The sequence below is a fragment of the Euprymna scolopes genome, chromosome 42 (assembly GCF_053919585.1).
Source record: "Euprymna scolopes isolate OS-2025 chromosome 42, ASM5391958v1, whole genome shotgun sequence".
Taxonomy (NCBI): Eukaryota; Metazoa; Mollusca; class Cephalopoda; order Sepiida; family Sepiolidae; genus Euprymna; species Euprymna scolopes.
In genome coordinates, this window is record NC_136523.1 from 46,705,974 (window position 1) to 46,733,053 (window position 27,080).

Below are 27,080 nucleotides of genomic sequence, written 5' to 3' on the forward strand. Positions count from 1 at the left end.
AAACAAAAGAAACGAACATTAAAACTGCTTTAAAAAATCTGAAAAATACCCCCCCCAAAAAAAAAAACACGTGAAAAATAGCTTAAATAAGCCTGTATCGATATTAAAATTTAAAAAATCGGTGGGTACCCGGGTGTTTTTGGGTGTGTGGGGTCGTCGGGGTGGGGGTGTTAATTAAAACCTAAGAATAAGCAAAGTAAAAAAAAAAAAAACAGAAAAACGAACGTTACGTGAAAAATGGCTTAAATAACACTGCTTCAATATTAAAATTTAAAAAATCGAAGAAAAAAAAAAAAAATCTCACACCACGATTCGAACCCAAAACGTTTAGATAATGAATGAACCAACTTGACCTAACACAACACACATGAAATTATGTCAGTTCTTCAAATATTTAAACTAAATCAGGTCATGCCGTCGGCTGATGCATGCGTAGAACTGATCTCGTCATGAGAGGACTGTTTTTGCTGCCCCCCCCCCTGTAGAAAAGTGTTGATTTCTAGGTGAAAAAATTAACGTTTTTGGCCAATTTTTCAATATTTGTCGGGCGAAGGATGGGGCTTTCATATGAGACCAAGTTTGTCAATTTTTGTTCAGTCTGTCGAAAGTTTTTAGCAGACACACAAACATACACACATACATACATACACTTTTGCTTTTATATATATATATATATATATATATATATTGATGTTGACATTCTGTAGATGTTCGGCATAAATGGAGATGCTCTGATATTATTGTAGTTATTTTGTTAAAACTGCAAAAGTATTTATCTAACTAGCAGGGATGGCCGACGTAGCCCGGTCGTAAAGTATGCTTAAATATATTTTCATTCTTGCAGATTTCGTGTATATTATTATAGAGCTAATGTCCTATCGATTTATGTTATAAAGTTGCGATTTCAAAAATAAAAAATATATCCATATGACTTGGGGGCATCAACTTGAACTGAAACCAAAACTTATGAAAAAAATGTGTGTGTACAGACGGCCAAAAAAAACGGCCGGGTAGCTGAAACAATAATGTAACTTAACAGAAAGATACGGTAATAAAAAACAAAACGCATATTTGCTCTACAACAGTATTGAGCACTTTCTTCAGTTTTTATTAATTACCATTTCCACTAAATATATATATATATATATATCTATCTTGAGTTCCTTCAGTTATAATTAAAACCAAAACTTATTTTATTTTTTTTTACATGGTAGTCACCACTTATCAAGGCCCAGAAGCCACTCAGGGATAAGGGTTATTGTGTGTACAGTAATCAATGGGATAATATCGTAGTAAACGTTAGTAACGGAGATTTGATAAAGTGTCTTATAAAGAATTCTTGGTAAAATTATTTATTACAAGAAATGAAAGTCCATAACAATTAAACGACAATCACTCAGATGTAAGCGTGACACACAAAATAACACACACAATATCCTATTAGTATATAGATATATAAATAAGTAAATAAATTAATAATAAAAAGTATAGTACTATTTTAAGAACCATGCTGTAATGTGAGTTACATTAAAAAATTATATAGGAATAAAGATGTGTTAAAATATATATTAGCTACGAGCAAAATGAATAGCTGCTGCTCAAACTGTATAAATGTTTTCACCGTCCCTTTACTTAAAAATTCACCAAAGATCAGGAAATTAACCAATTTTAATGAAATTTTCAGTATTTATCAAATAATGATCACGGAATATAATGAACACATTATCTTTTATTTGAATCTTAGTGGAAATGTATTTAGTTTAAACATAAAACACCTTTACTAAAATTATGGTTTTCTCAGTAGTAAAAGAAAAAAAAATGAATGAATTAAAAATGCTTTTTTGTATAAATAAAGCACCGTAAAGTGTAACAATATAAAAAGAAACATTTATTTTTTTTCAGGAACATTCTGAAAAAGTCCTTAAAGATTCTAATATTTTCCTTGCTTGAATAAACGTATAACTTTCAGTGTAACATAATTTTTATATAATCTTGAAAAAAAAAAAATTAAAAGCAGGAACACAGAAAAATAATTTAATTAAAAATGGTAAAAAGTATACTAACTCCCTCTAACTGCCTGGCATCATTTTCAGACAGCCTTTTGACTTTCTGACATTTTGGGCTTCCGTAGAATGCATTCTTAGATGGCTTTCTTTGTTGTTGTTTGTGCAAAACCAGAATCTCTCGCTTTTGGGGGCTAATTAAGCTATTTTTTTTGTACAGTGTTTTTATTTTTATTTTATTTAATTCAATATCTTAGCACTTTACTTTATTAACTATCTTTGAAATTTAACTGAATTTGTCAATTTCGGAATGTTGTCGTGAAAACATTTTTCATTCTAATTTTTTTTTTTTTTTTCACGTGTACAAATATTTTTTCCTTTTGAAAATTAACCTTAGGCTTGTATCTTTCAAATACAATAAAAAAGTAATTGGAAACTTACAAAAAAATTAAACAAAATCAAATAAAAAAAGACAAAAGAATCGTTTTGGCATCGGAAAATAGGCATCAATTTTTCCGATTCCGATACCCCCAAATCTTCCGATTTTTCCGATTCTGATTACTCATCCCAACACTAATATATATATATATATATATATATATATATTACATACTTCTGTCGAAATGTTTTTTTTTCATCTTTTATTTATATCAATCCTTAATTTATGAAGCTCAATGTAATTACAGAGCATATAAAAAATAAATGGCAAAAGTCTATATTCCAAATTCTACGATGTTGACCATCTTACATTTTATTCCTTTAATTTTGTTGACATTCACAATTCTTAACAGCAACTGTTTCGTAGCGCAAAATGATTAGTTTATTATATCAATCAATGAATCTATTCTGCCCTTAACTCCTCAGAAGAAATAGAAACTATAACTCCATTAAAAGAAAATGTATTTGAGCATGACTACAAAATCCGAAAATTAGAGAAGTTGCAAGTATTTTTTTTTTTTAATCTTTTATTATGCCATCTTTTGAATTTTCAATTAAAGTCACTAAAATTTTAATTTCCGTATTAATAAATCATATTCATTTTGATATACACTAATATAAATATTTAATATTTTTATTATAATTAATCTATTTATATTTACTTAGATAATATTAATAATCGTAATATATATAACATATATATTTATTTAATTTTTATACGAACTAATGACAAAATATATGTATTTTATTTCCAGTAATAACAATTGATTTGATCTAAATTCAATTTTATTAATATTTTAATGAAATATTTTATTACATAAACTATAATTCTTTTATTGTCATTTAATTTTTCATTATAAAATTTTCCAATGTAATATTTTATCGTAATTTGTGTAAAATCAGTTAAAGGTTGATAATTCAATTTCTAAATTTAAATGAGATATTTCCCTTTATCCAACCTAGTTTTATTAAACGTTTTTTTTATTGTATTGATAAATAATATATTTATCTAGTTTTATTTTATTACATATTATTTATTAATTCAATTTGTATTTTAATTGATTATATTATTTAAATTAAATATTAATATTTCAATATAAATTACTCTATATTTGAGTTAATCTTAGTTAAATTATAATATTCAAATGAACGATTAGCTGGTATTTCTAGTATAGTTATCCTTCCATAATTATATTTCCTCTACTCTAATTTATTGAATTCAAATATATTCTAATTTTTATTTTTATTGTATTCTAATATATTAATTAGATCCCATACTCAATTTATTTTAAATTTTATCCATAAATTCAAAAGTAATAATAAAGTATTTGATATTCCCTTAATAAAAAATTCTTTTTTATTTATCTAAATTATATATCCATATATAATTTATTTTCATTACTATTTTAATTAAAATTATTATTACATAAATTATAATTCTTTTATTGTCATTTAATTATTTTTCATTTTTCTTAATATAAAATTCCCCTTTGTAATATTTTATCGTAATTTATTTAAAAACAGATAAAGATTGATAATTCACTTTTATATTTAAATGAGTTACTTCCCTTTATCAAACCTTGTTATATTGAACAATTTTTTATTATTGATAAATATGTTTATCTAGTTTTATTGTTATTTTATTATATATTAGTTATTTATTAATTCAATTTGTATAAATTGATTATTTATTTAAATTGAATAATGTTAACATTTAAAACATTTCAATTCAAATTAAAATATATTTATGAGCTTTATTTATCAATTGTGTAAGTTAAATTATAATCAAATCAACGATAAGGTGGTATGTCTATTAGTTATCCTTCTATTTATATATTTCATCTACTCTAATTTATTGAATTCAAATACATCCCAATTTTAATTATATTGTATCCTAATATATTGAAATTAGATCCCATATTTAATTTATTTTATATTTTATCTGTAAATTCTACAGTAATAAAGTATTTAATATCCTTTAACCTATTCTTTTGTATTAATATTATTTAATTGTATTATTTAATTATTGACATTATATTTTACTTCAATCTATCATATTCATCAAGTAATGTGTATATTTTGTTCAATTTTGTTTTACTTTTATTTTGTTTTAATTTATATCCATTAATAATAAAAAATTATTTTGATTTTAATTTGAGCTATTATATAATTACTAGCTAGAGTACCCGGCATTGTTCGGGTGTATGGAGGTGTGTGTGTGTTAAAATAAAAAAAAAAATGTTAGCCGGGTGCTTGGAGGTGTAAAAGAAAAAGAAAAGTTTTAGTAGGAAGGTAGGATTGAACCCCCGAAGCCTTGACGCGAAGGTGGAAACGAAAGGGGGAAAAAAAAGCCAGGCACCTAACCATTTCTGCCACGAGGGGAGAAGAATTGATAAGCGTGTTAAGTTAAGGTTTATAAAGTGAAATTGACAGGTGTGAGGAAGTTAAGTGGCGTGATGTTTGACCTAATTTTGCGCTGCAAGCCAGTTACTGTTTCCCCCCCGCCCCATCATTCGCTTTTCGAAGATGCACCGATGGAAAAATTGCTGGTAAAAGTTGGGCAAATTAAATACACACGCAACCCTCGTTAAGTCTTAGATATTACGATTTAGACGTGATATAAAAAGTTTTAAGGAGCGAGCCGAGCAAGAAGGCTGGCGAAAAAAGCCTTTTGCAGACGGACAAAAAGTATGCACGCACACACACACATACATACATACATGCACACACACACACACACACACACACACACACACACACACACACACACACACACACATCAACACACATTTTCGCTTTTATATTTATAGATAACCTTATCAGCTTTATATTTAATTTTATTTACTTAATTACTATTTTATTTTTATTTTATTCATCTATTTATTTTGAAAGTTTTACTCTGAAAATTAATTTTTTTTTTCTCATCTGTAAATGTTATATACAAACATTGTTCAATCAATATTAATAATTATTTCCCAAATTAGTTAACCTAGTTAGTACAGTTTATTTAACTTGAATAAATCATGTTTCTACTTGAATTTATTTTTAAAGTATACTAATCATATAATTTATTATTTTAATTAAATGAATATTTAAATGAATATTTGATAATTTATTTATTTTGCATTTCTTATTTTAAGATTTGTTAATATTGTTATAACATAATATTTTATATTCTTGTCGCTTCCTATTTACTTTTTTGTTTTTTTTATAATTTGAAATTTTAATATGAACTAATATTTAACATGTTTAAATATTGCAATTAGATTAATAGTTGAATATTTCAAACTGCACAACCCCAAATCCATATGTTAATTTGATAGTTTAATATATTATAATCAATAATTACAAAATAAAATTATTAACCCCTAATAAATGTAAAAAAAAAAAATTTAAAAAATTATACTACCCTATTTCATATTCAAATTTATTCTATAAATATATCTGATTATAAGTAATGTTTTTATATCTATTTTTCTATTTGGATTATTTATTTGGATCAACACACCAATCATATAATAGCTTCTTTCAACTAATTAAATCAGCACTCGAGAATTTAATTCTACTTATACTTTATTATATTACTAGCATGGATACCCAGTGTTGCCCGGATGGAGAGAGGTGCTATACTAAGGATATTGAGCAACCCCCTCCAGCTCTTAAAAAAAAAAAAATCTGGTCTTTTTGTCAAAATTAGCAAATGCCCAAGTGAGCGCAAAAAAAAAAAATTAGCCGCAGTAGACCAGCTTATACCTATAATGCAAAAGAGGAAAAGGTGAAAAAAGCTAACACGCTAGCTGTCATGGCCACGACGACTTATTACGGATTGAAATAAGGTTTTTAAAACGTACATTAAGATTGCTAGGCGTATGACTTGCAAAAATGTCGACGTAAAAATTGACCCCTCCTTGCAAAAAGCAGCCCAGTTAACCAGCATGGAATTAATCTTTTTGCCCAATTTTTAGATATTTTTTGTCGAGATTAATCTTTCTAATGATACTAATTCTGTCACAGTCCAATGCGTCTGTGAAAAGTTTTTGGTGGACATACAAACACACACACTCACATACAAACTAATACACATCTTCCCTTTTATATATTAGACTAGCCTGGGTGCTCGGCGTTGCCTGGTGTTTGGAGGTGAGTGTTAAGCAAAAAAAAAAAAAAAAAAAGTGGTAGTAGGCAGGCAGGCTTGAACCTGTACCGCGAAGGAGGAAAAGAATATGAAAAAAGAAAAACATGACATCTTTGCTGTTGTATCCATTGCCAAACTGGAAGTGACGAATGCGTAAATTAAGGCTAGTCAATCAAAAAGAGGGGATGACTTTCAAAAATATCGGTGAAAAAAGTGAACCCTTCCCTGTAGAAAAGTGCCCAGTTGAGGGTGAAAGAATTAAAGTTTTTAGCCAATTTTTCAATATTTGTAGTCCGAAGGGTCGAGCTTAAACATGATACTGATCTCATGAAAATCCCGCATCTGTCAAGTTTTAGGCAGATGAACATACATACATACATACATACATACATTTAAACAGACAAGTGAGATTTATATTATAGACTAGCCTGGGTGCCTGGCATTGCCCGGGTGTTTGGAAGTGTGTTGAGCAAAAAAAATAAAAAAGTTGTAGTAGGCAGGCAGGCTCGAACCCGTGACGCGAAAGTGGAAAAGAAAGTGGAGGTATGTGTAAGGGTGTTAGTTTAATTTAAAAAGAAAAAAAAGAAAAAAAGGAAAATTGTAAATGCAAAAAAAAAAAATAAAATAAAAATAGGAGTAGTAAGCAGGCTCGAACCCGTAATGCTCCAGTAGAAAAAAAGGTTACAAAAAAAAAAAAACTGTCTTACCGATGTGCCTACGGTGGTTGTGGTGTCACAGGCGGTCGAAATAATGCCTTTAATCTGACGTCGTGAATGCGACGGTTGAATGATTTGCAAAAAATGTCAGTGAAAAAACTGACCCTCCCTGTAGAAAGTTCCCAGTTGAGCATGAAGGAATTAATGTTTTTGGTCAAATTTTTGATATTTGTTGCCCGAAGGGTCAAGCTTCAAAATGATACTGATCTCATTAAAATCCATCGCCTCTGTCGAAAGTTTTAGGCAGACACACACACATACATACATACATACATACATACATACATACATTTAAATAGACAGGTGAGATTTATATTATAGAGCGGGGGTACCTGGCGTTGCTGAGGTGGTTTGGAGGTGTGTGGTTTGGGGTAAATCCAAACAAAAGAATAATAAAAAAAATCGTTGCTCGGGTGTTTGTGTTGGGGGGGGGGGGATAAAATAAAAAAAAGAAGTTTTGGTAGATAAGTATGAAGGATCGAACCCGAACCCTTGAGGCGAAGTTGGAAATTAAAGTGTGAAAAAAAAAAGTGCAACGTTAACCACTGGGCCACCAAGAAATAGTAACGGAAACATGTTTGAATTTAAGTATTACTTAATGACTTAATGAGGTCAACTTTCACTGCAGGGCAGTATTTTATTTACTGCGGGGCAGCTTTTTTATTTTTTGTTTCCCCAAGATGTTGGGGGGGGGGGGAAACCAGCTCCCCATAAAAAAGGGACTGTCAAAATTGAATAGCAATTGTCTGATATAAGGAGAAACTCTGCATTAATCAAAGCTGATTGCTTTTGGACGTTCCCGGCGATTGCACTGGGAACGATGTCTTAAGCTTCGTTTCGCTTTTATTATAGGAAAAAGCCCAATCCACACGCGGCGATCGAAAAATTTGGAATATTTAGCTTTTCAAACTCTGGCAAATTAAATAGACAGGCGACCCCCGTTAACTCGTAGATATTATCATTTAGACGTGATATAAAAAGTTATAAGGAGTGAGCCGACCGATCGCTTCTCGGAAAAAAGTTCTTGATGAGCTATCCGCTTAAGTAATCCAATTTACCAAATTTCTACTACTAATGATTACTATGATGTTGTAGACCTATGGCCCGAAGCTAGGGTTGACATCTGCTTTGATGGTGTCCCAGGTCGGACTAAAATGTTGCAGGGTGACTACTGCTATTCAAGAGTATCAGATCCATACATCAAATTTGCAAAAAAAAAAATCAGAAGTTCATATCGGATGCAGGACTTCAGTAGCTACAATATGGCCCAAGCAGTTTGTCTCTAGGATAAACTGAATCCAAATTATCACCAAAAGTGATTTTTTTTTTTTTTTTTTTTTTTAAAAATTTTTTTTTAGTACAGATCTGGATATCCCAAATTTAAATCTGTTCTAAATTAGATAATGACTGATTTTTGATCAAGTTTAGTTATGAAACCATGTACCCCGTCTTGCTTAACAACAGTTGCTTCAATGCTGAGCCATGGTTTTCTTTCTCTTCTAGCCGTGTTGACAGCTTTCATATTGGTGACTGCCAAGGGACTGAGCACGGTATAAAAAATAAACATAAAAGAATTATATATTTATTTTTTTTATTGGAATCCTTTGAGATGAGTAATTTGCATATTTATTTGTGAACAGTTATCCTCATCTTCATAGTTGTTCCATCATGTTTTGGCCAAGTATGTCTCTGGCCTTCTTCAGGTGGTTAACTGAGATAGGATAGGATACTGAGTCTCTTAACTATCCTTAGTAATTACTGCCTTTCATAGTTATTGTTGTCTTCCCACGTTTTTGGCCAACTAATCATCTGGTCTGATTTCGGTATTGATTGAAACTGCTATCTTCAGATAGTGCTCACCTGAAACTGTAGAGATTCAACGCTTCTATCTACTGTGCCATGGGCCTCGAAGGTTGGATTTTTTTGTCTATAAATCTTTCATTCTAATCTGGTCTTCTATTGTCGATACCGAATGGTATTATTATTATATATTATTTTTTTATTGGAATCGTTTGAGATGAGTAATTTGTATATTTATTTGTGAACTGTTATCCTCATCAGCATTCCTATCCCATCATGGTTAACCACCTGAAAAAGGCCTGAGGAATAGTTGTCCGAAACATGGTGAAACAACAACTATAAAGATGAGGATAAGTCTACAAACAAATAAGTAAAAATGCAAGAGAAAACCTAGAAAACGCAAACTCCAACACATCTGGAGTTATCCGTGTGTGTAGTTATATATATATATGTCTGTGTGTGTGTGTATTTATATATATATGTCACTTTGTGTGTGTGCGTTCCACCATTTTTGAAAACTAACATCTACATCTTAGCCATTTGTCAGTTGATAAATTAATTTCCTCATTTCTGCCTACTAAAGCTCCCTTGATCTGATTCCAACTGCAACCTGCTGTCAGTTGACCCAACTCAAAAACTGTCCTTGACTTGCTGCCACTCCGAAAACTCTCTGTAAACTAACTCTGTCTGATCTTTTTGCTCCAGTTACTACCACACCTTTATTAATGATCCTATTTCAGCTTTCCTTTGTGTGCCTTGGTGAACAACTCCCCCCCCCCATTGTCTTTCCACTAACCGCACTTCTTATAACTTCGTTCTGCTGATTAGCTTATTTCCTGTTTTTTTTTTTTACCCCCACTTCCTAACACTTTGGGTGTGGAAAGTTGATAGTATCGTGCAGTTATGCTTGGTCCAGTTTGGTGACAGTTGATCAAGTGATCTTAATGCTAGATTGTATACAGACGTATTTGAAAACAATTTTTTTTATTAATGTTTCCAACTTGATTTTTATTATTTGCAATTACGATAAAATATCTTTTTTTTCTTTTCAGGCTCGCCCACTCCGAAAATGAGTGATCGGATCAAGGTGGGAACCCGGGTGGAGGTCATTGGTAAAGGGGTATTTGGAAGGGTGGCTTATATCGGCACCACCCTCTTTTCCACAGGTAAGATTAAAAAAAAAAATTTGGTGTTTGTAGATTGATATATATGGTTGGAAAAAAAACACTTTTAACATAATTTACTCGCAATGAGAGCACTGTAAAATCTTTTTTCTCTAAGGGTTAAGTATTCATCAACTTTTTCATGGACGTAGTTAGGCTGTTTTATACATAAATAAACTTCACTCACAAATGAAAGCAATGTTACCTCGCGGCCTCTAAAGTTTCGCAACAGTGCAAACAAATAACTAATCATGGGCCTCGAAGTTTCAAAACAGACAGCGCCTATGTATGTGACGGAATAAGACAACTCATTAGGATAAAGATTACCTTTAAAGTAGTTAATAAAATTCTTGTATATCATTAAATATGTTATGAAAAGTTCTATGACGTTTTTATCAAATTTTTGTCAGCATTAATTTCACTTCAAACAAACAATTCAACTTAAAAATATAAGAGAATCGTAATGAAAGAATCGTAAATCTAAGGTATTTTTTAACAATTCGATTCCGATTCCCCCCCAAAATACACGATTCTTACGATTAATGATTCTGATTCCAATTAATCGTCGCACCACTAATCTATACCAAAAATTATGGAAAATTGAGTAGAATTTTAATCTATAATATAAATCTCACCTGTCTGTTTTAATGTCTGTATGTATGTTTGTATGTCTGTCTTAAACTTTCGACAGAGGCGATGGATTTCCACGATCTGTATCGTTTTGAAGCCGCCCCTTCGGATGACAAATATCGAAAAATTGGCTGAACACATTAATTCTTTCACACTCAACTGGGCACTTTTCTACAAGGGGTTGCTTTTTTGCCTATATTTTCGGAAGTCATCCTCTCTTTTAGATTGACTAGTCTTAATTCAAACCTTTGCCACTTCCGGTTTGTCGATGGACACAATGACAAAGACGTCATGTTTATTTTTTTCACATTCTTTTCCTCCTTCATGGTACGGGTTCGAACCTGCCTGCTTATTACCATTTTTTATTTTTTTTTATTTGCTCAACACACATCTCCAAACACCTGGGCAACGCCGGGCACTCAGGCTAGTTAAATTATAAATCAGTTTTATTATATACTAGTTGGAAGGCAGATGTTTACATTAAACGAAAAAGTCAGAACAGGGGCTGTAACTCTTACATGACTGGTCGGGACATTAAGAGATACACTGGTTGAAACTACTGTCAATAATTTTCCCCACTCTTTATCTGTGCTTAAATCCAAACGTAGATTCCATGAGCAGAGCTTCTTTCTCAGAAGTGCACGACTGTGGAACTCTTTTCCATTTGCCTGTTTCCCACCTGACTACAACTTGGATGTCTTCAAGTCCAACATAAACAAATTCCTGACAAACCGCCCTCTTATGTAAGGCACTCTATCAAATCTCCAATACTAATGATTACTACAATACTATCTCATTGATTACTGTACACGCAATAACCCTTAACCCTGAGTGGCCTCAAAAAAAAAAAAAAAAGTTACGAAGGTTACCATTAGGACATCAATATGATTGATTAAAGAGTTTCATTTTCTGTTTTTTTTTTGGTCCCCCGACAAAAGGAAGGTGGACCTGTAATTCACCCTTGTCCGTCTGTCTGTCCACACTTTTCTCAATAACTACACCTTGGAATGTTTTGAAATTTTGCATAAACATTAAACATGATATGAGTAAAAAAAAGTAACAGAATGAATTTTCTGAGAAAACTCCTGTCCCCCTCCCCCCAGGGATACCTTTCGGGCTAAAATGGCTAAAATTGACACTTCTGTGCTTATTAAAAAAAAAAAATTGATGCCTTGGATTCTTATAAAACTTTCTGAAAAGTTGTAACTAACTGATTTCTATATAATTTTGTTTGTCTATACTTTTCAGGCTAATAAAAACACTCCATTTTTGGGACTATTTTACCATATTTGTCCAAAATTTTCTGTGTATGTCTATTTAGCAGTTTTGCATGGTGTTGAACGCAAATTTAAATATGTTAAGACCTTGGAGACTTTTGGGGCGAGTCAAATGATGGACTTCATCATTTTTTATTTTTTTATTTTTTGCATGGTGCAGAACTCAAATTTACATATGTTAAGGCCTAAAACTGCACAGTTTGTTCATTTTCACCAGGATTTGATGTTCCCTGGGGACTCTTGGGGCTAAATGGGGGAGGGGGGGGACAAATGCTGAACTTTGTCATTTTTTTTATGCCTCGTTCGCGGTGCACTCACTGGGGACCATGAATGCTTCATTTGTTTCACTTAATGTTAACGAATAATTACTTTTTTTTTACATGGGGATCACCACTTATCAAGGCCCGGAGGCCACTCAGGGATAAGGGTTATTGCGTGTACAGTAATCAATGAGATAGTATTGTAGTAATCATTAGTATTGGAGATTTGATAGTGTCTTACTTAAAAGGGTGGTTTGCCAGGAATTTGTTTATGTTGGATTTGAAGACATCTAAGTTGTAGTCAGGTGGGAAACAGGCGAACGGAAGAGAGTTCCACAATCGTGCACTTCTGAGAAAGAAGCTCTGCTCATGGAATCTGCGTTTGGATTTAGGCACAGATAAAGAGTGGGGAAAATTATTGACAGTAGTTTCAGCCAGACGTGAAAGATTGGCAAGGGGGGGACGAGAGATTGGAGCTCAGACGAGCACTTGCCATGGAAATAACGATAAAACAAAGACAGGCTCGTAACGTCTCTTCTGTGGGAGAGAGGCTGTAGGGAAGAGAAAAGGGCATCCCCCACCAAACCACGAAGTCTATTTTGTACTCTGTCAAGGCAGGATAGGCTGTTTTTAGCAGCTCCTGCCCAGATGTGGCAGCAGTACTCCATCCTTGGATGTACTTGGCTTTTATACAGATAGATTACTGAAGGTAATAAGTATTTTATTTTTAAACACTACAAAACTTTATGAAATAAACTTTTTAAATAACTTATTTTAAAAAGAAAAAAAGAAATTTAAATAACTTTTATTTTTAAACAATGCAAGCAGAGCAGCAGAACTTTGAACTTTATGAAAGAAAATTTTTAAATGTTAATAAAATAAATTTTAAGAAGAATACTGTTCATGAAATGAGTGTTTCTGTTTAGAGCACAGTTGAACCATGATACTTGGCTTTTGCATTTTAAACTTTAATGAAAGTCATTATATAAAAATAGTTTTATAAAATCAACAATAATTTCTCTACGGTGCAATGTAGACGAATATGTTGTGGACTAAATCCTTGCAATGAGGTATGTGAGGCTTCCTCCTGATGTGACAGGTTGGGGCACAGTGAAATAGAGTTGGACTTCAGCGAGTGGTGTTGCTGGCAATATGGTTGATATCTTTCGCGACTATGCTCCACATATTATAGTCCACAGGGTTGCAATCAGGCGGATGAAGAGACAAATGTCTAGTAGAGTTGCAGAAGTTCTCAGGCAGTCAATTTTGCATGCAAAGTCAGTGAAGATTTGTTCCAGAACTTACTTGTGACGGCATTCAGCATATTAAAGGATTTTGACCAAAGTTAACACTCTTATACAGCCTAACATCACATTTAGACCACAATTGAACCATGATACTTTACTCTTGCATTTTAAACTTAGTCATTATATTTGTCTCCCTTCATTTGCACCTGGTATTTGATCACCCATCTGGTACTGACCAGACTCAACGTGACTTAACTTCGGTGATCTAGTGAGAACCAGTGTGTCAATGTGATTATGCCGTATAGCTATAGAAACACTTTCACTTAGAATGTTGCGACCTTCACATGTAAGTAGCCGAGGTCTTCCTAGAAAAATTCTATCTAGAAAGATATCAGGGAGATCAATGCCAAAAATAGAATCTGATTCATACAAAATGAATAAATGAACACTCCATCAACTAAACCTTCAACCTGGAAAGGACACTTCAGACAGCCAGGATACCTAAGCTAAGTATGCATCACACATGGCAGACCCAGACTGACAGAGGCTTGCTATGTACCATGAAAAAAAGATAGAGAAACATTTGGTTAATGACAATGTGCTACGAGATGCCTTAAATAAGTTTCCAGACTTTTTTTGTACAGGCATTTAAAATTGTCGTAGATGCTTGAAAATTCAGTATGTTATTGTTATACATCTTATGAGATGAATGACCAATTTTTATGATTTCAGGTTCAAATGAACAGCTACAGCAAGAATTGGAATACACCCTACTAAAGCCTGATTGTCACAACTGGTGAATTCCAAAAATGCAATCTGGATGTGAGGACACGTTACAAGAATGATATGCAATAAAATTTTGTTTTAAACTTGGAAAAAATGGCACAGAAATATATGGAATACTTCAGACTGCTTTTGGACCATCTTGCATGAATCAATTATCGGTCTTTGTGTGGCATAAGAGATTCGAGGAAGGCAGAGAGTTTGTGAAGGATGATGAGAGGTGTGGGAGGAGTAAGGAAGTCTGAACATCAGAGTTGATTAGCCAAATAAAAAAATTTCATAGGTAAGACCCATCGTGTGTCTATAGAGACAGTAAGTGCACAGTTTGATGTCAGTGTGGAAACTGTACACACAATTATTCGTTGGGAATTGAAGATTTGCACAAAGAGTCCTCAGAGAAGATCAGAAAGACGTCATGACAGCAGGAAGATGGTCAAGCTGATCAATTCAGATCCCACAGTTCTTGATGCTCTGATGACTTGCGATGAAAACGGGATCTACTGCTATGATCCAGAAACTGAAAGAGAGTTCTCTGGAAGCGTACTGACTCTCAAACCCAAGGTCAGACAGAGCAAATCCACCCAGAAACTATGATCCCTTTTATTTATTTTTTTATTTTTTCCCCTTTGATAGCACGGGCATGATCTACATGCACTGGATTTCAACTGGACAGACATTCAACTAGGAATATTTTATTGAGGTTTTAAGGGAGTTCAGGAAGAGATTCTATCAGAAGAGGTCAGCATTTTCAAATCCTTTCCACCAGGAAAATGCACCTGTCCACAACTCCATCTTTGCCACAGACTATTTGACCAAGATGGGCATCAAGATAGTTCCTTATCCTTCATATAGTCAAGACCTTGTTCCTTGTGACTTTTGGTTATTCCCTAAGTTCAAAGAAAACCTTAGAGGCAGTCGTTATGAGACCATTGAGGAGATGAAAAAAGCTGCGATGAGGGTCATTGACATACTCACACAAGAGGAATTCCATGGAGCCTTCCAGAAGTTATTGGAATGGTACAAGTGCATTGCAGCCGGAGGCGATTACTTCGAAAGGGACTAGTTTCATGTGTGTACTATCGATAGAAGTGCGTATTCAAAAAAAGTCTGGAAACTTATTGAAGACACCTCGTATGTTCTTTCTCACATCAACCGTGGCTATTGCATCCTTTGGTCGACCCTGACTAATAGAGGCCTACTATTGTACTTTCTGGTCATATTTATTTATTATATTTAGTCATGTTCAAGTCCAACGTAAACAAGTTCTTGATGAACCGTTCTCCCTTAAGTAATCCAATTTACTAAATTTTCACTACTAATGATTACTATGATATTGTCCCATTGACTACTGTACACTCATTAATCCTTATCCTCAAGTGGCCTCCGGGTCTTTATAAGTGGTGACTCTTATAAAAAGAAAAAAAGAAAATAATTTGATAATAAATTCTGAATGCTTAAGAGAGTTAATTTTCCATTACAGTACACAACATATTGTTTTATAAGTATATATTTTCTTTTCTTAGGTAAATGGGTTGGAGTTGTGTTGGACGAAGCGAAAGGCAAGAACAATGGAACCGTGCAGGGGAAGACTTACTTCCAGAGCCCTGAGAATCATGGTATCTTTGTGCGACAATCGCAGGTAAAAATTTTGAGGTGTACTCTGGATCAATTTTTTTTTTCTTTTTTTCTTACCGCCATGTGTGTCGGCTTTCTGTCATGTCGTGTGTTGCTTTTGTGAACTTTAATTTTTAATGAATGAATTAATTACTAATGCACTATTGTTTAATTAGAATGTTTTTGTGCTTCAAATATTCTATTTTTAAATTATATTTTGAACTGCATTTCTTTTTTTCTTCTACATCATTTTACAGGGGAGGGGGAGCCATGAATTGGAGCCATAGGGCAAAATGGCAAGGTAGAAGCTGCTGCATGCGTGATGACTAAAATTTATGATACAAGACATGTTTTGTATACCTCCCAAACTGTCATGGTGGATCTCCTTTTTTCCCCCAAGGGTGATAACTACTACAAACGAGTCATATTGACACAAATGTAAGCGGCTACTGTGAGTAAGGGCTTGAGTTATAGGAGACATCCTAGGTGGATACTTGTATGGCAAGATGTTTGTTCACATTACATTTAAATTTTTGCATGTTCGTACAATCTGCAACTGAACAGAAAAGGAATTTCAAAGACAAACAAACCAAAAAAAAAGCTATTAAACTAGAAAGTTTTTTCCGGATCTGGGAACCTCTATAATGAACTAGATTACCCGTGACCCGATGGGTCAGTATTGTACATTAGCCTAGGAATTAATGTATGAGCGTGACACTTGTGACGTAAAGAAAAACAAATTTTTGTGATATAACAGAAACATTTCTATGAAAGTATATAATCAGAAAAAAAGAATATAAATAGATTTTTATGAGTCGTTCTGTTTATAATTGTTTATTTTTGAAAGTCATTGAATTATAACTGGTTTGCCATAATTATAGGTAAATGTGCACTGAACAGATACCATAATACTTAAAGTTAAATTCAAATTTTGATATATTTAAACGCGATAACAAAAACAATTTGGATGCTGAAAACATACACCGTAAAACAGTACGTTTTATTGTCACGTCGATTCTTTGCTTCTGTACGCATGCGCAACCGGAAGTAGTAAACCGGATGTTGGGTTACAACACTCGTTACAAGGTCATTTGAGTTTTATAATTATATAGATAGGTAAAATTTTTCTGTTTATTGGATTGGTCAGGGTATTTATCTTAAAGGGATACAAGTGCACTAAGTTCATTGGAGCACTTTCCATGGCAGTACTTGTAAAACAAGCATATGGATACAACATTGTAGCGATGGCGTTTTGTAGACAGCGCGGACATATTAGTTTAGAAACTCAAGAGGAACAGACTAGTGCAAAAATAGTGGTTTTATGTAGATATAGGTTACTGTTTGGTAATTTTTCTAGCCTGGTAGAAGGAGCTTATCTTCTTTACACAGTTTGTACACACTTGAAAAGTCCTTGAATTTTTACTTTTGCCTTGAAAAGGGCTTATTTCTATTATTCCCTTGAAAAATCTTTGAAAATATGGAAAATATCCTGAAAAGGCTTTGAAAATTGTGTTCTTCATGTCCAGTAAAAATTTGTGGAAATATTAGAAATAAAATCCAAATAAATACTATTAAATTATTTTTTAAGTATTAATAAAAATACCATTAAAATATTTTTTTAGATATTATTATTGTGAATAAAATTGAAATACATTGTTCTGAAATTGCATAGCAATGTGGATACAAGAGTTACCTCCCTCTATCATATTTTGTGATAAAAATTCAAATCTCCGTTTATTTTTGTTCTCATTTTTAATTCAATTTTTTTTTGGGTTGGTGTGTGTGAAGAATAGTGGCGGCCGCCATAAATAAAACTCTAAAAAATACTTTCCTTACGCAGACGGGACTGGACAAGATGGCAGCCATCTTGGTTAGAAATTAAAAGCTGTAAAGAGAGTTAATATTTGAAATGAAATAAAAAGAAAAAATTTAAAACTACTTCAAAACACCAAAAAAATGATGCAGGTAGGTTGCTAGGTAACTTTTATTGGCGATGGTAACATTTATTTGTTGTGTATTTGATTTTTTTACCACTTTTTCGAATTGCTGTGGATTGTAAAACAAAGCTCATATTTTGTTTTGAAAACTTGTATTTTGTCTGGAGAAGGCCTTGAAAATGAACATTGAAAATCTGTATAAACTTCTATGCATTCATTACAATTCCTATTTTAAACAAATGCTACAAATGAATGTATTATTTCTCCGATTGGATTTGTAACTTAAGCCTTAGGGTATTTATGGTTTGGTTACATTGAAAGAATCGATGGGAGTTCTTGGGTTAGTAGAACTAACCCTTTTATCATTGAGGTAAGTTCATAGAGGAAAGACAAGAAAAACTTGGGAAGAAGTGATAAACAAGTAACAAACATCATTATTTTCATGGATAGTGCTTGACTGAACTCCAATCTATGCCTCTCCACCTCCCGCTAAACTTTCACAAAAACACTCGGCTAGCTACAACCACTATATACGATTTTCCCTCACTTTCTATCTGTGCCTAAATCTAAACACAGATATCATGAACAAAGCTTCTTTCCCTGAGCTGCCCGCTTGTGGGACACTGTTCTACTGTCCTGCTTCCTGGTTGAATACAACATCGTATTCTTCAAATCCAATGTAAATAAGTTCTTGTTGAGCCATCCCCATGATAAAGAGCGTGATCAAATCAACAAAGACGCATATTTGGCACTTACAAACTGAGCTCCCACCCTCACACGCACACGCACACACACACACACACACACACACACACACACTAGGATATACATGTGGAACCGCTTTTGAATTCCATGTTCACTTGTTACTCGATCCAATGAACTTTCCAAACAAATTTAGTTAACAAAATTTCTTTTACGATTAAATTGAAGAATCGCATGTAATTGCCCTCCAAAACAAAAAGTTTGATTTGATTATTTATAAAACAAAAAAAAAATTCCTGTTATAAAAACCAGTTTGATTTTCTTAAAACATCAAATTGGTGAAAAGATTATCTCCCATCTCTTCTCAAAACCCTGTTTTGTTTTGTTTTTTTTTTTAATAAATATCGCTTGTCAATTTTAAAATTTAAAACTGGAAGCTGCTGCCGAGTAAACTTTTACAATTTAATCACAAAATGAAATATATTTATGCCAATTACAATATAGTATCTAAAATTTAAAACTGGAAGCTGTTACCAAGTAGACTTTTACAATTTAACTACAAAATGGAATATATTTATGCCAAGAGCAATACAGTATTCCCTCGCGACCCCCCCTCCAAATAGCAAAAAACTGAATGCAGTTTTAAAATGTCTATGTATAATAGTCTACTTCAAAGTCGGTATCGATTATTTTTTTTCTTTTTTTGGCATCTTGAATCCTGCTTTGTTTAGACATTTCGTGGATGACTTCCAATTTTCCCTGTCTGCTGCCATTTCACTTGTGCCACCCTCCAGGATCAGGTCATGATCAGCTGACCCCTTCCAGGTCTAAAGCGGCCTACCACATGCCTTTGGGGTATTGATGTCAATGTAGGATACATTTTGTAGCATTTCGCATGATTGACAGCAGGTGATGTGGCCGTATAAGATGAGATGTCATTGTGCGACTTGCTTTCTCATGGCAGTGTGAGCCTGGCAGTTTTCTGTCTGATGACTTTAAAAATCCGACGAGATAACTTTGTTAGATTTATTTTTTAAGACAAAATTGCACGCATTTTAGTTTTAGAAAAGAGTGAGGGGTATAAAAAAGAGCAGAAAAGTATTAATTTTTAATTTTGTTTTCATTTTAGAATTTTACTAGCATGCAAACTCACCTTTCTTGATTCAAACAATCTGTCTGTAGCTGAATGGATGACCCAGTGGTTCACATTTTTGATAATCTAATATATAAAAGGCAAAATGGGCACATGCGGTTGTATATGTCCACAAAAGGCGTATTTAATTAGGGTTCCAATGTCTGTTTGATTTCGGGAGAAGTTTACTTCCTAGATCATAATATTTCCGATTTGTAAATGGATGATAAAGCCTTTTTCTATCCTTTTTTTTTTTTATCAAGTTTTAAAAAATTCCCTCATTTTGGGTGTTTGTTTGTCTTTTTCATATAAATAAAGCGAAACTAATTGAATGAAAATATTTGACGCCTGGCCTTCCAATCGGTTAGTATCTGTTCTGTAATTGATCTTTGGTCAATGTAGGAGAAACCATTCATACTGAGACAATTACTATTTATTTGGATATTGCCAGAGTGCCCCCCTTTTTTTTGGTGGGGGGGAGCTGCTTTTCCCCCACATTTAAAACAACCTTCGTGGGAGGTTTAAAAGTAACACCATTTCTGCAAGTCATCTTTTTGATTGACTCAATTAAATTTGAACGCTTTACACTTCCGGTTGCATCGTGGAGTAGAGGTAGGATATCGGGTTTTCTTTCCCGTTCTTTTTCGCCTTCACGTCATGGGTTTGAGCCTGCCTGCCTACTACCATTTTTTTTTGTTCTCAATGCACACCTCCAAACACCTGGACAACGCCGGGCACCGCTAGTGGATTTATGAATCAAACAATTTTGAAATGAACCAACCTTAATGTGATTAAGATATATATAGTAGGTTTCATTTACAGAAAAAAATGAATATATTTTAATATTCAACATTTCCAAAATATTGTGTCACATATAGAAAGAAGTCTGCTCCAATACTTAGCTGGTTGTATTGATTTTCATGGGGAGAGTGAGTTTCATTCCTGAGAAATCATTTTAGATTTTTATGTCAAAGGCTCTGGATTTGCATGTATCTTGTATATGATTTCCTATCATATTTGTTGTTGATGCACGCTTGTCTGCAACACTCTTTTCCAGGTATTATTTTAACAGTTAAGCATAGCGACTTGATTTTGACCCCCCTTTGCCCTATTCCCCTCCCCTCTGCCAATTTACAGAAAATCTAACAATTCTTCGTAAATGAGCTGGAAGGGTTAAGCAGTTTCTTTATAGGCAATATATATATATATATATATATATATATATATATATATATATATATATAAACAAAATTACATGGTCATGACACTGAACATGTTAATGTTTTGGACAAATGGTTGGTTAAAATGAGAAGTTCCTGTCAGGCGACTTAATACATGGTTGCTTTCCACAGAAGAGACCAAAATAAATGACAAAAGTTTATATTCTAAATTCAAAAAATTGTGTGCATATTTTTTTTTTGTCAAAAACTATTAAAACACATTTTGTTTGTATGTCCACATATCACAGTTTTATATGCACGCCTGTTTTAGCATGATTTAATTAGATCCATATTATTCTATACCTGCGCTCCTGTTGTCTTTATTGGTTTATTATTAGACTTGGCGATTTTTTTTTTTTTTTTTTTTTTTTTTTAGGAAAAAGGGAGAGATGGAGAAAAATTATACAGTGTATGTATTAGTGAAACAGAAAAATAAATTCTCTGTTGGGAAAATTGGGAAGTTTTCTTTTTTGTATGTATGGAGAAGGGGGAGTTGCTAGGGTTTTTTTTTTTTTTTTTTTTTTTTTTTTTTTGAGGGGGGGTTGCGTGGAGTGGTGAATCTGGGAGTTTTCTAGTGTTTCTTTGGCTCTTTTTGTATAGAAGAGGAAATCTTGACGTTTTTGAGAGAATCAATAATTTTTTGTTTTTAGTTTTTTTTTTTTTTTTTTTTTTTTTTTACACCGTCACCACTTATCAAGGCTGATAGGCCACTCAAAGATAAGGGTTAAAGAATGTAGAGTAGTCAAAGGGACAATATAGTAATCGATAGTAATGGAAGTTCGGTAAATTTGTTAACTTAAGTGGAACGGCTCATCAGAACGGATCATCATCAGTTTATTTGGAAAAAAATAATTGAATAATTTAAGGCATTTTTTTCCTCTTCTCTCGTTAAAAATACTGCTAACCCAAACTGAAAGTAAATGAAAATCGATATCTTGGTAAAGTTTGATTGTGAACATGCATTACGTATGTGTTCTCTGCATCGCAGTGATTGTCCTATACATGTTGTGTCCATGCTGAAATTGTTCGGCAAGCCATCTAGTCAGTGTTGCAACAGTCATACCAAGCAAAACCACAAATCCAGCTCATAGCAAGGTTCACACAGACTCCAAAAGCCCTTGAATTTTGACTTTTGCCTTTTAAAGGTCTTATTTCTATTATTACCTTGAAAAATCCTTGAAACTTAAAATGTCTTGTAAATATCTTGAAGGGGCCTTGAAAATCATTCTTTATGTCCAGTAAATTTTGTGATTTAAAAAAAAATCAAAATAAATATCATTAAATTATTTTTTAAGTATTAAAAATACCATTGAAATATATTTTTTAAATATTGAAAATAAAATCTGAATACATTGTTCTGAAATTGCATTGTATTATTGTGAATACAAGAGTTACGTCCCTTTATCACAAAACTACCTGATGTTGCGCATACGCCACCAGGTAGTTTCCACTCTAGTATAAGGGTCAATGAGTTGTAGGTGGACGATAAGACATCATAATGATCAGTAATGGTGGAGCATGGGTATAGTTTAATTGTATAAGGTTTCCACTCTAGTATAAGGGTCAATGAGTTGTAGGTGGACGATAACTGATCATAATGATCAGTAATGGTGGAACTTGGGTATAGTTTAATTGTATAAGAGGCCTGCTCAGCAAGAACTTATTTACATTAGACTTGAAAACGACCATGTTATAGTCATCTGAGAAGCAGTCCCATGATAAAGTGTGTAGATTACACTATCTAGGGAGGTGATAGCTATATTGATGCTGACATGGACTGGTGTGCTGAGTTCTAATCCAGTTTGTTCCAGTTCCATAATATCATTTTAACTTATGATGTTGACAACCTTCATTTGATCTTTCCTGTAAGAATGCTAACAATGGAAATCAGCCGATCAGTAAAGTTGTACATAATGATTTATATAGATTTGTTGTTTTATCATATCTCATCTTTATAGACCAGAGAGTACATAGGTTGAAATATTAATGATACTCCCGCTGATTTCGACGTATGAGATCTAAGTTGTTTGGAAATCCACACAGATGATTTGTTTATAGTGGTGAAGACTTTGTGTAGAACCAACCACACATTTTTGGTACAACTGCTAATCTCAATTGATGCAATGACTGCCACAAGACACAGCACACAGTAGACCTCAGGTTTTTTCATCAGTGTGATCCTTCTAGATGCATGTCTCAACGGACACTGAGGGGTACATCTCTCCCAGTGAATTAAACACGTCTCCAGATACCAACATGGAAACTTCTTTCTCAGCACGGTACTTACAGTGTCTAGTATTCCCAAATGGTCACCTATGTGATACTGGCCAAACTCATCATTGTTTAACTTCGGTGATCTGGTGAAAACCAGTGTTTCAACATGATTAAACCGTATATACAGGCCGAAATATTATACAGGGTGTCCAAAAAGTCACTGAAGAGTTTGGAACTTAAATACAGTCTTTATTTTTGATATCTTTCTGTAATTTTAGCACAATCTAACTAAGACATTGGGAATTTAAAAAAAAAAAAAAAAAAAAAAAAAAAAATAAAATATTCAAACAATCTTTGTGCTTTTTGTGCCTATTTGTGCTCTATCCAAAACATTACTCATGACAGATTGCAGAATCTCTGGATTACGATTTAACCTCAAACCCTGCAAGAATTGAAGGAAAACATCAGGAATGAAATGAGTTAAATCGCAATCCAGAGATTCTGCAATCTGTCATGAATAATGTTTTGGAAAGAGCACAAATATGCGAAGGTGAAAATGGGTAACATTTAAAAGACATTATTTTTCATAAAAATTGCTTGACTTTTGCATTTATTTACAATTTTTTTTAACATTTCCTAATGTCTTAGTCAGATTGTGTTAAAATTACAGAAAGATTTCATCAAAAATAAGGAATCAATTTAAATTCCAAACCCTTTAGTGACGTTTTGGACAGCAGTGTTCAAGGATTCATGATTTGGATTCTTCAGATTACTGTTCTCATCTTGAGTTTTATTTTCATGTTTCTATTAATATAACTGCTGATCTTCTTCAGTTGTATCTTGTTGAACTCTGAGAATCTTTCTGTCAAACTCAGGAATCTGCACGGAATTTTGAACCCTTTATGTAATTCGGGGTAATTCGGGGAGGGGGGGGTAGCATGCTCTCGTTCTTGGGTAGATGTCCCAAGTAATTTACAATTGTATTTTGAGTCTTGCCTGCACGGAGGATTGAACCTTCAACATCCAAAAGTAAGGGTGAGTGACACTCAAAATACAATTGTGAATTACTTAGGATTTCTATCTAGTCATAGCTGACGGAACAAGAACATGCTTCCTCTGTGGACTAAATAAAGGGATCCGTTTGAAATTTCGTGCAGATTCCAGACTTCAATAAGATACACCTGAAAAAGGTCTGCATTACATTGACCGAAATGTTGTGAAAAATAACACTGAGAACAGTAGTCCGAAGAATCCAAATACTACGAATAATCAATCCTCATCTCAAAAATTCAGAAAAAAATCATGGATAGCAACTTGTAATTTGTAATTAACAATGTCTTATTTCGGAAAAAAATTTTTTTTTGTAAATGTTGAATCACTTTCATCTTGACATAACCTACTCTAATATATATATATATATATATATATATATATATATATATATATATAATCTGGATAGTTTAATAATAAATCCATAAAACTTTTTCTTTTCTCTGCAAGATTCGTCTAAAAAAGCAGGTGAGAGGTTTTCATATACTTCAGCGCAGCACAGATAACGTCTCGACCAAGATTGCCATCTTCATCCAACTAAACCCATCATTTCCCCTTGAAACCTTTCTCTCCCCAACCACCTTCCACCCTCTCCGATTAGCATGTTCTTTGCTATGATTTTTTTTTTTTTTTTTAACAAATGTAGTGCAGTTTGATGATTTATTTCCCCTCTTGTGTCGTGGTGACACAGAGATAAACTTGGCAACAAATTTTTATATTATCAGAAGTCTGGCTCTAAGTGCCCATCCTTCTCTTCCTGGCTATGTTGTCTTGTCCGACTTCCTTCTTTATTCAGCAGTGTCAAAGATTTTGGCCATCACATAAAAGCAACATTTTTTCGATTTGTTAATGACGAACTTCACACACTCACGTCAGATATCCAGGTCCTTCCGCTCAAATTGGCATCCCTTGCCATGACATCCGGATCTGTGAGCATTCTTCTGGAGGGGATAGTAGGGTTCCACAGAAGAATAAAAGTAAAAGCGTACGTCCTTTCCAATTCTTCCTTTCAGCCATCGCGTAAAAACATACGCCTCCCACCCAATCATTTTTGCCGCTGTGTAAAAACATACAATATCCCCCTCGCCCACTCTGTCCTCTTCGGCCATCGCGTAAAAGTGTATGCCCCCGTCTCCCGCTCGATCCTTTTCGTAAAAGCGTATGACACCCCCCGCCCCTTCGCACCCAGACATTTCTACTGTCACATAAAAGCGTACGCCACACCCCTCCCCCACTCGGTCCTTTCAACCGTCATGGAAAAGCCCCCCCCCCCCCCCCCCCCCGCAACTCAGTTGTCGCGTAAAGGCGTACAAGCCCCCCCCCCTCTCCCACTTGGGTGAAAGTTTTTTTTTTTTTGTTTTCACGCTTTTTGTAAAGACTAATTTCCCTTTTTTTACTCTTGCCTCCTAGATGAATGCTGCCTTTATCTTTTTATCATTAAACTGCACTACAAGCTGAATGTCTATAACAGTTTTTTTATTTTGTTTAAAAAATTTTTAATGCTTGACTCAACAATACTAATGTACAAATTTAACGTTTTGTAAAATAATGGTTATTAAATCTGGGCCTGCAGCCAAGCAAACCAAAACTTGTCCAAACTATTATCAATAACATTAAAAAAAAAACAATTTTGTCATTTAGCCTTGAAAATGTAATTTTCTTTATCACTTTTGCATGTTTTACAAATTTCCCCCCAATTTTTTTTCAGCTGAGATGCTTTTTTCTTTTTCACTTTTTTCTTTTTTTGTCTTTCTTACTTTTTCTTTTTTTGTCTTTTTACTTTTTTCTTTTTTTGTCTTTTTACTTTTTTCTTTTTTGTCTTTTTACTTTTTTTTTTGTCTTTTTCTTTCTTTCATTTTTAATTTTTCCTTTTGTTCCTTTTGTTTTTTTGTTTTTTCTTTTCTGTTTTTTCTTTTCTGTTTTTTCTTTTCTGTTTTTTCTTTTCTGTTTTTCCTTTTCTGTTTTTCCTTTTCTGTTTTCTTTCTGTTTTTTCTTTTCTGTTTTTTTTTTTTAATTTTCTGTTTTAATTTTCTGTTTCTTTTCTGTTATGTTTCTTTTTCTGTTGTTTCTTTTCTGTTATGTTTTTTAATCTGTTTCTTATCTGTTTTTTTTTAAAATCTTTTTTCTGTTTTTCCTTTCTGTTTTTTTCTTTTCTGTTTTTTATCTTCCGTTTTTTTCTGTTTCTTTTCTGTTTTGTCTTATTTTTTTTTTCTTTTAACTTTTACTATTTCTTTTTGTTTTTCCTTATTTTTTTCTGCCCTTCTCATTTTTACTTTTTAGGATGGATACTCGTTCATTTATTTAGCAGGAGTATACGCGAACAATGTTGTACTTTGGCTTACTTACAATCATAAGTAACCCAAATTTTAATTAATACCAGAAATTACTTTCTATCCACCAGTTTACATTAGCATTCATCAGTCTTTTTAACTTTAGGTAACCCTTAAAATAAATTTCATGTCTCGGGTTACCCCCCCCCAATTATAGACTTCATCTTTTAATATGGTAATCATAATATACAGGGTAAATCAAATAGGCAGGCAGATGCAGGTGTGATGTACATAGCTTTTAAAGAAGTAAGTCCAGATAACAGGAAGTAGCTCTCTTTCTCTCTCACTTCCTCTTGGATTTGGTATGTAGATCGAGTCGTACACAAATTCTGAAAGCTCATGTGAAGCGGAAAGGAGTATTCACGTACATGAGTATAAAATGAGGTCTGCTATTTTCTTTACTGAAAGATAAACAGATGTAATAAATCT

General features: G+C 33.1%; 1 protein-coding gene across 13 annotated transcripts in view; it reads left to right on the forward strand.

Annotated features, from left to right (window-relative positions):
* The window catches only part of LOC145267087 (dynactin subunit 1-like), a 234,592-nt gene that overhangs the window by 20,918 nt on the left and 186,594 nt on the right, over positions 1-27,080 (forward strand). For 8 of the 13 annotated variants that reach the window (XM_080123079.1, XM_080123080.1, XM_080123076.1 and 5 more), the window contains exons 2-3: positions 10,145-10,258; positions 15,976-16,091. In XM_080123079.1, the coding sequence (XP_079979205.1) occupies positions 10,162-10,258; positions 15,976-16,091 (213 nt within the window). In that variant the 5' untranslated portion in view covers positions 10,145-10,161. Of the gene's footprint in view, positions 1-10,144; positions 10,259-15,975; positions 16,092-24,771; positions 24,790-27,080 lie in introns of all 13 variants that reach the window. The other 5 variants (XM_080123072.1, XM_080123067.1, XM_080123070.1 and 2 more) reach the window with 1 other exon arrangement.